This window comes from Opisthocomus hoazin, chromosome 15 (assembly GCF_030867145.1).
Source record: "Opisthocomus hoazin isolate bOpiHoa1 chromosome 15, bOpiHoa1.hap1, whole genome shotgun sequence".
Taxonomy (NCBI): domain Eukaryota; kingdom Metazoa; phylum Chordata; class Aves; order Opisthocomiformes; family Opisthocomidae; genus Opisthocomus; species Opisthocomus hoazin.
The window spans coordinates 7,205,146-7,220,506 of NC_134428.1; the positions used below are offsets into that span (position 1 = coordinate 7,205,146).

The 15,361-nt window shown below is 35.9% G+C and overlaps 1 protein-coding gene across 5 annotated transcripts in view; it reads left to right on the top strand.

Annotated features, from left to right (window-relative positions):
* The window catches only part of SNX29 (sorting nexin 29), a 140,738-nt gene that overhangs the window by 73,178 nt on the left and 52,199 nt on the right, over positions 1–15,361 (top strand). For 4 of the 5 annotated variants that reach the window (XM_075436086.1, XM_075436087.1, XM_075436088.1 and 1 more), the window contains exon 19: positions 14,987–15,127. The exons of the other annotated variant lie outside the window; for it this stretch is intronic. In XM_075436086.1, the coding sequence (XP_075292201.1) occupies positions 14,987–15,127 (141 nt within the window). The remainder of the gene's footprint in view (positions 1–14,986; positions 15,128–15,361) is intronic. 5 annotated transcript variants of the gene reach the window in all.

The following is a 15,361-nucleotide window of genomic DNA, read 5'->3' on the forward strand; positions in this document are numbered from 1 at the left end:
CTAAAATCTTTTCTGTGTAAGCTGTGAATGAGAAGTAAACGTAAACTATGGCTTTCTCAGCTGTGTTTACCAGTGGTCTGTTGCTCACACAGGTTTTTCTCTTCATTTCGTTGGTTAGTGAAAAGTGGAAACAAAATAATTGTTGCAACTGCTTGTGGATAAGCAGAGAGTTTAGCTGTAGGCAGCTCTGTAGTATGAGGAGATGCTGTGATAGATGAAGGAATGGGGGGGATGTGTCTTTGTATGCTATTAAAGGCTCTTAACTTCAACAGTAACTTTTTTGTTTGTTTTTTTTTTAAATGCCGCCAGTTTGGAGGTACTGAGTGGTTAAATGGCCAGAAAAAACGTAAGAGGAAAGGAAAGAAAAGCACATATGTGTTTGAAAAAGAGTAATGAAGAATTTGTGTGTTGCAAATAATTGGATTTATATCAACAATTTTAATTTTATTATTTGCTTTTTCAGTTGCATTCCATTTGGTTGAATGGGAAGAAAGAATATTTTTTATTATTTATTCTTTGAACAATTTCATTTATTTTTAATTTTACATGTAACTGGATATCAAACTTAGTAAAGAGTTCAGTACCTTTCATGCAGTTTGACTGTATGTGACTGTACAAATGGCATCATGAAAGCCTGGAAAGTATGCAGAATTTGTGTGTGCTATAATGTTCTCTTTCAATAGGAAAAATATTGAGATAAACTAAGCTTACCAATTTATAAGAGGTTCAGGGCTTTATCCAACATCTGCTGAATTGAGTAGAGGGTTAGATATTACTCTCAGTTTGCCTTGGTTAAGGGCCTGACTACAATGACTTGAACAAAATGTGGGGTATTTTTATTGTGGTTTTGCACTTTATTTCTGTGTATCATTGGCATGGCATTTTAGAAAATATACTGTGTTGGTACAGAGTGGGTTTTAATAGATTATCGTCCATTACTCATCATCAATGGAAAACAAGAACTTGTGATCGAAGGCTAAGCCTCTTGAGAAGAGGAATAAAGGAAGCAAAAATTGTTGCAAGGTTCTAAAAAATTAAAAATTCTAGATTTACAAAGACAATTTTGAGGGTTTTGTAAAGTTCATTATGTCTACAGTATATACTCGTAATGTTGGGCATCCATAGTGTGCAAAATTCTGTTTATTGTTATATGTTTACAGGGCATATATAATGTGGAAAATTAGAAGTGTCTGTCTATAATACACATGGAATGTCTGTGGTTAGACTAGTTTGTCTTTAATTACAGAACAGCATAGAATATCATAGAATTCCTCTGGTGAACAGTTATGTGTTTTCTCAATTTTGTCTTTTAATGTTTTAAAAAAAGTGAGCAAGAATTACCTGTGGAAGTGACCTAGAACTTCTGTTTAACTTTGATCTTGGTACCTGCTGAGGTCTTTCCTTAAGGATGAATACATTAATGGCACTGCTACTAGGTTTTGATCTCAGTAACAGCAGTATGACTGGGAAGAGTATCAGTGTAGCAAATAACTTTGTTTTCTGCCATGGTACACGTGAAAAAAAGAAATTTTCCTAAACAAACATATACTCCGTAGCATAGCACTACGATGAAACACTTGAAGTGATTGCCACTTCTCTGATCAAATCTGCAGTCATGTGCTTGCTGAATGTATATTCTGCATTTCATAGCTACCAGGAAAGTATTAATTTATAAAACTTCAGAATAGCCTCAATAACAGCACTGTGCATTTATCCTGTTAAATCTCTGCCAAAACATGTGCTCCTGATTACAGGGAATTTGATTCAGTGTTGAAATTGTGCAAGAGGTTATTTACCAGGCTACCCATATGTAATAAACAGCGAAGGACTTGGAGCGACAATTAGGATAAATGACTGAGCTCATTTCTGAGAGTTCCCTTATTCGTAATAAACGTTATTTTTGCTGCTTTATCATTTGTTTCTCTAATGGCAGAAAATTGAAAAGCATGTGTAACTCTTTGTATCGGCTACATGAGAAATGCTTGTATATCAATGTAAAGGAAAGTAGCAATACTGCAGCATGTTGATATTATTGAGATCATTACCAACATCTTTGGGAGTTCAGAGTTCTCTGTGAGTGCATAATTAGTCATAACTTGAGATGTAAATACCGACTCTTGGTTGTGCTGGTGAATTCTGAGAAAAAGATATCAAATGAACTTTGGAGAAAGCTAAAGTGTGTCAGCTGGAACAGGCAAAGTTTGAAACTTTGGGTTTGGGTAAGCATCTTTTTTAGGTAGGCTAAATACTTATGGTGGTACTTAAAGCTAACTGGAAATTAGCCTGAAGATGTTTAGACTGTCTGAATGCTGAGTTTCAGCATCCGTGCAGGGACAGGAATGACTCTCACACATTGATGCAGTGCACAGTCAGTTCACTTTATTGCTCCACTTGCGTGGTTATATACATTTTTCATATCTGCACACGCGATCACGCTTATTCGGATAGGCTACAGACATAAATCACGTGCTGTTCACGCGCCCCATGTTCCCTATGCACTAACGCTAATAGCAACAGGCCGCCTCCACGTCCTTGAACACATCTTGTTTTTGCTAACCCACATGATGTGCACTATCAGAACTTTCTCAATGGCTATTCTTAGCTGCCCTTTCCAGCTGCCTGTTCAGTTATGTAAACTGTTTTGCTTAAGCGGCCTAGTCATGCTAACTCTCAAGCTACATCGACCCCAACACCTGAAAATTAGATCATACGCATAATACCATTAAGGCAAGATGTTGCTGCCTAGTGAAGATGTTACAAAAGAGCATCGACCTTGACCATTGCTCTTCCAAATGCAGTTCATGTAAAAGTATTTCTAACACGACTTGATTTCTTCTGTGTTTTCTGTTACTGGAAAGGTAAAGAGAGTCCTCCTCTTCCCTCTTGGTATGAGCCACCTTGTTAACCTTTGCTGATTTGAAATGGTGTATCTCTGGAGCATTTTGCATGATGGAGAGAGGAAGACTGCATGCCAGTGGATATTTGCTATGTCACTTGTATGGTTGATGAACTTTAGAATTGTTGTGCCTCTCTGTCCCTTTTTGCTCTTAAATGCCTATGAACTACTGCATATGTATCATGTGCCTTTGAAATGACCAAAAGAGGGTGGAAAGAACTGCAAAGCACCTTAAACAGTTTGGAAAAGTGTGAATCTATCAGTTCGACATTATCTGCCATGTTTTCTCCTGGACTTGTAAATGCTTCTTAAGAATATAAGAATTAGGACAAATTATTCTGGATGGCTGTGCCTCTTTGAAATCAATGCTGATTTTGCACTTGTGCTTCTTAAACCAGGAAAAGAAAGGAATGATGTGTTAAGTTGCATATTAGGAGGGCCTGACTTGAACAGGATCAGAACAGACTCCAGCACGAATTTTGTTATAGTACTTGCTTTTAAAATTGATTTAGTTAGTTTAGTGCAGATTTGTAATGCTGTTTTGAAGGGCATTTCAAATAATTTCTTTTTATGTCATGTGAATATTTGGGTATATTTCAGGTGTCATGTTCAAAATCAGTACATCTTCCATCCTTAAAAAGAAACAGATGTTATTCTTCAGTGTATATAGAAGGAAAAGTTTCCAGCTCCAGCATACTTGTCTCATAGCTTCAACCATCAAATAGTGAAGGATAAAGGATTTTGGACAAGCTCAGAAATAAGGCTGTGGTCTCTGAAAGCAAGCGACATTTTATAGTGAATTCTATTAGATGTGGAAGATGTGCAGTAATGGCACATTTACTGGTTATGAATCTTAAGAATTTAAAAACAAGGTCTAGAAACATAGCCAAGTTTTATGCTCAGTTTGAATGGCTGAGTTCAAGGGAACGGTAGTTAGCAGCAGATTAATCAGTGTTCACAGCTTAACACTATCTAATACTGCCTTAAAAATTGACAGAGCCTTGGAATTCTGTCATGCAACTGAGGATGTTACAAAAATTAGATGGTGCATAAATTTTAGTGAAAAAGCTGTTTAGAATTGGATGTGCACTTAAGTGCGGTTATTAAGTTCATTTAAAAATATTCTTTCACTTGTTTTCTGAAATACCACCATTTCACAATAATTGATGACCTTTCAGAGGAGTACGATAAATAAAGACAAAAATTAAATGTTGTGATACAGGGCTTTTAAAATTAAATAGCCATTTAGGGCTTTGTTTTCTCGTGCACTGTGAATAGTCCTCTGAGGACAAAGACCCCTACTGAGAAGAGGTGGCTGTAAGTGTTGTGGAGTTCACTTTTGTCACTCCCTAGGGTATCATATGGGACTTTACCTGAGAAGTAGAAAGATGGGAAGACTTCCTGTTTCTAGCTGGACTGCTAAGCTATGGTGCAGAACATAGTGTTGCACTTGGTTTCCAGTGATACAGGATGATGGAGGGTATGGAGGCTTCAGAGAGGTGGAGATCTAGTATTTTGCTGCAGGGATGAAAAAATGTTGGAAAAATAAAGAGTTTGGATATGTTTGTGGAATAAAGGAACTTTTCACAGGAAGGATGATTTTACATGCAGGACTCAGTTACTGGTACCTGAAGATCATAAAATTTATAAACTGAGAAATAGAGGAAAGTTTACATGTAAAGAACAATAGATGTTTGGGATGGGATTAGGAATTTCAATAAACTGAAATTAATTAAACTATTGTAAAAGGAACAACAAAAGCAAAAGTTCACTGCTGTAATATTTAACTATAAAAAAGAGAACGAGGAAAAAAGAGGAAGCTGGTTATAAAAAACTAAAAGGGACCGTTAAGATGTTTTGCAGGCATAATGGAGACTATTTAAAAACTTGGATACTGCTCAGAGGAAATGCATAGCCTAATAAAAAAAAAAAGAGGAAAAACAGAAGAAGGATGACTAAGCAGCAGAATAAGGAAAGTTATTAGAACTAAATAAATTCATTTATAAAAATTAAAGAATTCATGTTGTCTCCAAAGAAAGATAGAAGAACATACACATTCTGGAGGGGAAAAAGTAGAAATACAGTTTTACAGGCCTCTTAAAACTTCCAGAAGGCATAAAATCTAATGGTCTCTTTTGTACATGTCAAGAAGAGGCCACTTGCTAAAGTCAGTGGGACAAATATTCAAGCTGAAGAAGAAGGTCTTTAGAGCATAAACTAGTAACAGAAAAATGCATATTTGAAAAATCTCTGTTCACCGTGGAGCTGGTATGGGGTATTCCCATTCTCGATTATTCCTCTTGGAGAATTAGGCTGTTTGTCTGTTTTAAAGGAGAAACCAGTAAAAGATCTTATTCAACAAAGAAAGAATGAATCTCCACATTCAAGGGTGAAATAGCTGCAAACTGACTGGTAAATGGCTTCTAGCTTGAGTACCAGAAGATTTTAAAGTAGCTAATCTGACACAATTTTTTAAAAGGGTTTAGGGAGGTCTAAAACCCGAGTTGTTAGAAATTATTAGGAAAGGGGTAGGAAAACAGAAAACTCTATTATGCTGCTGCCCTGGTTTGGGCTGGGACAGAGTTCATTTTCCTCCCAGTAGCTGCCGTGGTTTGGATTCAGTACCAGAAGAATGTTGGTAGCACTGGCATTTTCAGTCATTGCTGTGAAATCCAGAGCTTTTTCCAGCCTCCCGTGCTCAGCCGATGGGCAGGTGTGCAGGGGCTGGGGGGGCACAGCCAGGCAGCGACCCAAGCTGGGCAACGGAAACGTTCCGTGCCACGGACGGTGTGCTCCGTTTAGGAATGAGGGAAGTTGTTTTTTATTTTCATTTTTTTTTATTTTAATTTGGTCTTTTGCCATGAGTTCAGTCATCTTCTGAGAGTTCCGCAAGTTCTGAAGTCGCTGGTTACACAATTGGTCATTGGGTGGTGAGAAAAACTGTATTGTGTATAGCTTGTGTTGCATATTCATTACTGGTACTGTCATTAGTATTTCCTTTGTTGCCTTATTAAACTGTCTATCTCAACCCACGAGTTTCCCGTTTGTCCATCTCTCCTCCCCATCCCTCTGAGGGGGAAGGGAGGGGTGAGCGAGCGGCTGTCTGGTGCTCGGCTGCCGGCTGCCAGGTTAAATCATAACAGCCAGGTATAATCTCTGGCTTATCTGTGTGCAGTTCTAGTCCTCTCCAAAAAAATGTGTCAGGACTGGAAAGAACACAGGTGAAGAATGAAGCTTTTTCATTTGAGGAGCATATTAGACAGACAGACAACTGAGAGGGGAATACAATAGCAATCTTTCAGATCATGAAAGACATGGAGAAATTTTTAACTGTTTCAAAATGCAAATGCGAGCATCTGTCGAAACTACTAGCTTGCAGTTTCAAAGCAAGTGTGTGGCAGTGGTTTTCTCCACAGCATATAATTGGGGTGCAAGACATCTTGCCACAGAACTTGTGAAAATTGAAATAATAAATACTTTTCACATTTATGTTTTACCTCTACGTGGTGGTAGTTAGTTGCAGTTTCTTTAGTGCCTGTGAAGCAAGATGACTATTGTAATAATATTATTTTATCATATTTCTCAACTATAGAGTATCTTATTATTTTCTGCATACATATGGATACCTCTCTGCTGTGAACTGTACAGCAAATGCTATTAGTCATGCCTTTTGTTGCTAGAATTACCAATGTCTAACACTTAAGATAATGAAACCGAGATTTTGTAATTCTTAGTGATATCAATACTTAAATGGCTACTTGCAAATCTGCCTTGTTTGCAGAGTAGTAAACATTTTAGATTATACCAAATAAGATTAAAGATAAACATACTAAGCACACAAGACTGTTGCTATTTGCATATGAATAGGACACCTCTAAGATTATCATCAAACGTTCTGTTCTTACAACTTTTTTATACCTTTGACTCTCCTCAGTCTTGCTGTTTAATATTGACTGATATCTTTTCTCATAGTATTTCTTTTCATATTACTTTAAACAATGTTCTTTTTTTCCTCTCCAAATCCTCTCTGATGGAAGAGCAGTATACCTTCATCTGAAGGGGCTATTCACAGTACCTGAATTCTCCTGCTTAAACAGAGGGAAGAATTTTCACAGAAATGTAACGTAAAAGAGATGGAGGAGGAGAGTATCTGATACTCAGGAGTTTTTGGGGGGGAGAGTGCCCAACAACTTCTTTAGGTGAGATATGAAACAGTGAAAGCACAGTCCGGGATCTGCCAGACGTGACTGTTGACATTTAATTTATACACAAGCCAGCATAGTCTTAGTATTTCATCAAAGGTCGAAGTCTAAAAAATGTAAGACAATGGATTGACAGTTAAAATAGTTCAAAAGTAGGTAATGAATTGTGAAAATTAAACCCAAAGTCGAGTTTCATTTCCCTGATACATGAGGAATTGTATTACTTTAGCAGCTGCAGCACTAAGCAGGCAAAAAGGAGAAAGAAATAGTCTCCTAATCATATTCCATCTCAGAGCCACTTAGGGCAAGTCAGAAGAAAATGGCCTAGAATGACTGGGAGAATTTGAGGGAAAGCTATGGCTCGTGGCATTCTGAGAGAGAGTGGTTTGAGGGTGCATAAGCCAAAAAGGTGAGTATCCCACTTTGTCCATAATCAGACCTGAGGATGTGTCAGAGAAGCATAAGAGTAGGTAAAGGAGAAAAATTTTTGAATAACTGGGGTAGAGGGAGTATACAAAGATGAGATCAGTCCTTGGAGATGTTTATAATTACTTATTTTTCTAAAGGAAACCACAATACAACTTAATACCTTGATGTGCTTATAGAAATGCTAATCTGGATGCAAAAAATACTAGGAAAATAAAAACAGAATTTCAATTTTCAAATTGTTTTATACCTACTACAGAAAGAAGAAAATAATTTATATCCAATAAATGTCTAGAATAAATAGTAGTTATCTTATTTACAAAGTAATTGGTGAGATATCCTCCTTTCCCTGGCTAGAGCAACCAAAATACTGTATTTGGAGAAAAAAACCAGCTCTGTCATTTTACCTATATTCTCTTCTGCAGAAACTTCTTTCACTGCAGTGGATGCCATGCATTGCAGTGACTTTATCAGTTCAAACTGCATGTTTGTGGAATGATGTTAATTATTTTTGGGTATCCTAAGTAATACTGCACTGTCAAAAGGAGCTAATTATGTTATTGAGTGAAGTCTTCCATGGTGTTTGATTTGTGTTTAAAAAATATATTGATTCCACCCAGCAAAAGCATCAGCATGCTGCTTTTGTTCTTTAGTGTCCAGTCACTTCAGTGCTGTTTTGGTGAATAGAAACAACTGTGACTACAGAAACACAGTGAACGTCATTCTGCGTGTATGTGATTGGGTGGATAGGCCTAAAATGCATGACATTTTTCTATTTATTAGAAGAATATTGTCTGGTTTTAAGGTTCCTGCTTTGATGTGCATTCTCTCATATATTTGACACCATATTGTTTGTTTTTTATGAACTAAATTTCAAAAAGTTGAAGGTTTAATGTAACAAAATATAGTATTTGTAGTCTTTGTGCAATTAGATAAAATGGTCTTACTGAGATAAAAGCTTGCTCACTTTAATTCCTCTTATGTCTCTGTATGTAGAAAGGCTCACAAAAAGCTGCTGGTATCACAGCTGGAAAGTTTCATTGTTCCATTTGTTTTTCATTATGCAGAAATTCTTAAATGGGATTATTTGCAAAGAGGAAACTTAACCATAAATGCAGTCCTGCAGCTGTGTCAAAATACAACTTGCATTTGTATTCATTGCTCACACTTTGAAGGTAACTTTGGAGAACTCCACTGGAATTTATATTCTAAACAGAATCCTGAATCTAAATGTAGTCCTGAAGTAAAGTCAAGAAATGTAACCGATTCTTCCTTTTTTGCTATATACTTCCCCTTTGGATTCATACCTTTTACTGCTTCTGTATGTTCTGAGTGCAGAAATAATTTTGCTAGGAGCTTCCTAAATAGATTGAAATACATCACTCTGCTCAGAAAAGCACACTGTGAAATAAGAAGACAAAGCAGTTCCAATGCCTGAAAACAATTATTTCTTAAACTGTAAATTTTGATAAAGAAATTTTTAACTTTGCGTTCATGAATAATTAAGATGTACATTAAAGTTGAGTTAGTTTTAAGAATTTTTGAAACCTCATTGTCATTATAAACCAATATTTGAGAAACAAAACAAGTAGTAGTTACGGAAGCTCATCCCAGAACTTGTCTGCACCTCTGGTCAAAATGAATGAAATTTCTTCTTTCCACAGAAAGACTACTCAGTCATTTTTCTTAGATTACGTTAGCGATACTCTACAAAAGTATGAGAAGTTTTGCTTTATAGTTCAGAGCAATGAAATTGTTTCTCTTTAGTTTCTTCTTCCCTTTTTGTCATAAAGAAATTTAACAGACATTCTTAAACAGGTGATTTTTGGTTTTGTGGTGGGTTTTTTTTGTTTGGTTGTTTTTTTGTGTTGTTTGGGTTTTTTTGTGTGGGAAACTTACAGTGGAGGCAGTGAAAATGATAAACTGGGCTAGGTGGTTGAGAATTTTTAATGTGGATGAGATCTTGTGTCGTCTTACGGCTTCCAGCTCTCCATCAGTAATTCTGAACCAGACTTCCAGAAGTTCCTGTCTTGTACTTGATGTTCCCTCTCTATAGTAGCAGCAGCAGATGCGTTTTATGCTCTTTTTATGCTGTTTTTGTGTTCTTTTTACACTGTTTAATAGATTACTTTAAGAATAAAAAACAAATTACCCTTACTGTTAAGATTGGTAAAAGATAATGTGGATCACAGTAGGACTGAAGTGTTTTAGAAGATAATTTTAGTAGTTTAGACGATAATTTGGCTACATTAGAAGTGTTGCAGTTTGAACCTGGCATGAAATTGTGATTGTTTTATGATATATAATACAATATATAATTATTTAAATTGACTATTTCAAAGGCAAGATGTAAAGGAGATGCAATATTTTGTTGCTAGATTCTGCCTTTGAGAAGGGGAAAAGCTGAAATACTTAGAGTTTGGACTTTGTCCATATCATCTCCTTGCCTGGTTTTTGTTGGCTATGCTATCCCAACAAAGTGTTAGAACAGGTGTATCGACATAGGTAGTTGGAGGAGCAGCCTGTTCTATGTGAATTTTTATTTGTTCCAAGCTTACTTTGCCCCGTCTGGGGAGGGAAAAAAGAAGCAAGTTAGCACCTAACATCTCCTGCCCTGTACAATCTCTTCTTCCATCCCCTCACAGTGTTCAAATTGCCAGTCTTAGAAGATGTATAAAATCCATCTAAGAACTGTCATTCATTCCTTAGTTTATCGTGCTGAGTGCTAGAATACGCTTCTTAAGATATAGAAGTTCTGTTAGCATGAGCAGGTTTGATTATTAATCTTCTCATCCTTTTTTATCTTAATCTGGTCTATCTAAGCAGGTATTTCTGTATCTGAAGCAAATATTCTCATCTTACAGAAACATTTCGTAGCTTCTTTACCAAGAACGAAACTCTAGCAAAAAATTAAAACATCTTTGCTAGTTTAGGTCTACTTTCCTTTTTCTTGCTGTACCAAGTACTGAAGTGTAAAGGTAAAGCTATGGACCAATGGTACTCCAAAATTATTTAAAGTCTTATTTAAAAGCAAATGTGAGCAGACTTTCACCAGTCAAGCTTAGCTGAGTTAACATTTACAAAATATTGGTGCCAGTTTATGTGTTATGTTGTTATATTCATGCCAATTGGGTTGTCTCTACCAAACCACTTGCTAATTTTTCTTTTTCTTCTCACATGCTTGGGCATTGATTTGAAAAGCATATGTAACAAGCAAGAGGATCTCCAGAAAACCCGTTTTTGTGAGGGAAATGAGTTTAGAAATACAGTAATATAGTAGAAATACGGTAATGCAGAAATAGGTTTTTCACCGTCTTTTTTTTTTCTCTCCCAATGGTGCTTAGTTAGGTGGCAAATGTCACAGTATCTTCTTACTGTAGATCAGTCTCTTTTGCGTTCCCTGTACTGCCCATCATTTTTTTTTTCCCATGCTTGTAAGAAAAACTGACCCTGTCCCAGCATGGGACTGATTCTTTACAAACTTTCTCAGTATTTGTTACGTTCTTTGAAGTGTCCTGCTGCTGAAATGTTCTGAGTTCTCTTGTATCTTGTGCCATTGAATTTTGTATGTGGTTTAGTAGTTTCACTGCTCACCTTCCATTAGCATTGTTCTCTCTCCTTCTGACATTTTTGTTGCCTGTGGAACGGGACATAGACTCACAAGGACTTTTAACTTCAGCAGGTTTGTATTTGTGGAGCTTCCATCCATGGAGTTCTCTGACTAGAATTCATTTTTCATTATGTATTCAGATCATCCTACCAGGAAGTGTGAGCCATATTTGTAGGGAAGGTTCAGGAGTAACTTCGTTTAGGGAAGTTCCTTCCTGATGCCTAATCTGGTATTTTATAAACATGAATGTCATTGCAACAGAAGCAGATTCTCTAATAGCCCATTCAGTATCTCTTTCTACCTACAGCGTTTCGAGAGAGCCAAAAAGTGAATCATAAATATACCAATTTATATTTTGCATCCAAAAAGAAAAGGACCCACTTTAGACTTCTGCAGACCTGAAGAACAAATGTTGATTACAGGCATTTAATCTGTGAATCGGGAACTGGAGCAAGTTGGAATGTTGACCTTTGTCCTTTCTTCTGCTTAGACTTTTATACATAACTGGTGATGAATTGTGACAATAGTTACTAGTCTGTCATGAAGATTTGTTAATAGCATTCTTGACCAAGAATTGCTGAAAGGTTCCTTAACCTATTAAAGAACCTTTTAGCTCAAAAACCGGTACCATGGGAGTAGGGTTTATTGATTTGTGTATACAATCGTTAAACTAGTACTTTCAAATCAGTTCTCAAAAGTTTTTCGGCACTGTAGTAATATTAAGTGAGCGGATAGTTGGCTGAAAAACAAAATATTAAATTACTACTGTTTTTCCTATTTCTCTTAAAATCTTTGAACATGTTCAGACTAATTTTTTGTATATACTTATTAACTGAAATTTTTCTTTCAGGTGCTGTAAATCATAGCTACAAAAAGGTTAACAATCGATCTTTAGGTGGGAGACCCAATTGGAAGGTGGTCCTAAATTACAAGCAAAAGCTACTTAATTCATTTTTTGATATGCCAGAGACTACTAAAGTGAAAGCTTTCCTCTTGCAATAAAATAACCATTCTAGTGGTGATTTTTATTTGGTCTGTAAGTTTTCATTACCTTTAAAATGATTGAATTAGGTTAGGAAGTGGATGATTTCAGGAAAACATGGGCATTTGAAAGGAAATGTAGTGAATTGGGATTGGTTTTTAAATTGGTCAGAGAATGAGCCGAAGCGTAGTCCTTTCAGCTTTATGGTCTTAAAATACTGTTCTGCAATTATATGTCATATGTTAAGGTATTTTCAGTAGTAGACAGTGTCGCTCTAGGGTGCAGCATGAAATTTGGGACAAAATTACCCAGAAGTGTATTTGGCAGCTGCAGATTTCCTATTAAATGACCATGAATGAAATTGTGGATACATTGAAGATGATGGGAATAGTCCTAATGACTTTTAAGACAATTTCAAACCATCCATTTTAAGTTGCATTATTTGATATTATTTCAGAATGATGTCTACGAAGACAGTTGTTCCCTGTTACCCCTGTGCTTAAGCATATGATCTGTATTTGATTTAAATGAGGATAACTGTATGCGTTATACGACTAGACTAGAATAAGTTTATACAAGCAGTTTTATGTTTAGGATTTACTTTGTTTGATTTCCCAACTGAATTTGCATTAAGTGTCTGGAAGTACCTTGGCTTCTGAATAGTATTCCCTGTTGAGATAATAAAGCTTGAAATGTGTACTACATCATGAACTTTAATATGGCTTTCATTCTCTATTATATGATTGTCAATAAATTCAGTGTGGTACAGGACTCCAAATGCTGCATTTTCATATCTTGCTGTCTACAAGAAGTCAGTATCTGTGTACATAGAAGAACAGGAAGAAATTATGTAACAGTTTTGTCTAAGAAATTAATCTATATTTTTGCAGTCCTTAAAAATTCCAATTACAGTGTACTGGTTTCCTTAATTAGTTAACTGTGGGTTACAGCTTAACAGGTAATATTGAACTGCATGATTCACCAAATCACATGTGCAAATATAACTGCTTAGTTAAATTAGGATTTCCATATTAAATAACTTGGTTAAAAATAATTTTTGCTTTTTTTTTTTGTCATCCTTGCCCCCCGTAGGGAAGCTGAAACATGAATCTGGGGAATGTATACATGATTTCAAACAATATGCTGGTTGAAGCGAGAATAGGCAGGGAGAGGGATTAGAGCTGGGTGGATAAAAAGTATTTGGTATAGTTTTTACTACATTAAATGAATTTTACTTCAATTATGCAAAATACTTGAATTTCATGCTTTCCTTCATTTTCCTTCGGAGGTATACTGAATTGTTAAAACAGATGGTCCAGTAGGTGTTTAATTATCTTTATCCTGGCTCTATTTTCAAAATGAAGAAGAAATCTGGGTACTTCTTGCAGACTTATTATAGCAGTTCCATCATTATACTATTTGAATTCATGTTACCAAAACTAGTTGCAGTTTTGTTTACATGTGCATTTGTAACTCACACAATACTCTAAATCTCTTGTATTCTTAGATGTGCTAATTTTGGAATTACAGTTTTCATTTTTTGTCATCATGAAACATGATGAATAGTAACCAAGAAATATGCTTGTTATTCAATAGAACCCAATATTATGAATATATAAATATTTCATACAGTGAAATACTATAATTTGGCAGAAGTTGCATGGCATCTGCATGGTATATTGTGTTTTGTTGCAAGACAGAAGCCTCCTACAAATCTGAGAAACTAGATGTCTGTAGAGATAAGAGGACTTCTTAAAGACCGAACCAAAGGAAGGCTGCATACGCTGCTTCTGTGGGAGAAGACATTCACTTGACATCACTGGATCTCTGAAATACCAGGAGTCTTTAGTAAAATTTTTTTTTTTCTAAAGACCTGGCAAATCTAGAGGAGAACCATCATGTCAATATCTCAGTCATCAGGGAAAGCTACGATTCAGAGTTGGAATCGGCCACGTCACAAAAATACAGTTGTTCATGCCAGTTCTTCTTCTGAATGAACGAGCTACAGGTTCTACAGAAGAAGCTAAAGAAAAGGTCACTCTGGATCTGGAGTTTTAATGCTTGGCTTATAGTTTCTGACTTGTGCTATTTCAGCATTCTTTTAAACTGTGGGTTTGTTTCTGTAGAGGAAAGGTTGTTCCCTAGTAATGAATGAAATCTCAGCTTTCTGTAAGTGTTTCATTTCTGCATGAAGTTTTCCTAGGGAATGTGAATATTTAGCATGTAATTGGTAATACACTCATGAAATAATTGAGTGCAAACAAAAACAGAATCACAAAAACTACAGCTCTGTTAAATTATGCTTAATGTCCTATACAAGCAGAAATAATGAACTGTGTTTATTTTCCAAACAATAACATTTCTAGTTTTCAGTGTAATTTTTTTTTTAGAAAGTGAATTAAGTTTCATACTTTGGATGAAATTGTTTTGCAATTCTGATGCTACAAAGCTGATTTACAAAGTTGCAAAACTGCTTTGAGTACATAGAAATCAATTTTATGATGGTATTAAATTATTTTTTTCCATTGGTCACTGGCTAGTTGAATAAGCTGGAAACCATGGTAACAAAAGTGCTACCGTAGTTGCCCCAGAGTAATTTTAAAATGAGCAAGCTATGTGTGTCTTGGTTAATATAATAAAAAGAGAGAAGATGGAAGGAGGAGATGGAAGAAGGGAGACAATGAGATTAATGACCTGTAGAACAGAAGCAGCAAATGTACAGGCAGTGATGTATCTGTGGATCCTGGAACTTTTCGTACCATTGCATCATGAATGTGAAGGTGCTAAGCTGTGAAGCTTTGAAGAGTAAAGGAGATACATTAGTTCCATGGTTGATCTTCAAATTATTTCCTTCCGTCTGTATTTTGCAGGTTTATATTAGGATAAAGGATGATGAATGGAATGTTTATCGAAGATATGCGGAGTTCAGAAGCTTGCATCATAAATTACAGAATAAATATCAGCAAGTGAGGACTTTTAACTTTCCACCAAAAAAGGCCATTGGAAACAAGGTACTTGAAAGAACTCATAGTATCAGTAAGAGTTGGGGAAAAAAACCTTTCCTACGCACGCACACACACGCACACACACACATGAGATGACTATCATAAATACTTTTTACACCTGCTAGACAGTACCTGCTATTTTTATACAGACTTTGCCCTCAGCAAGAGAGAACTGTTTTTCATAAATGAAATATTGATGACACACAGTAGACAAATGCACAAAATTCCAAAAACTGTACT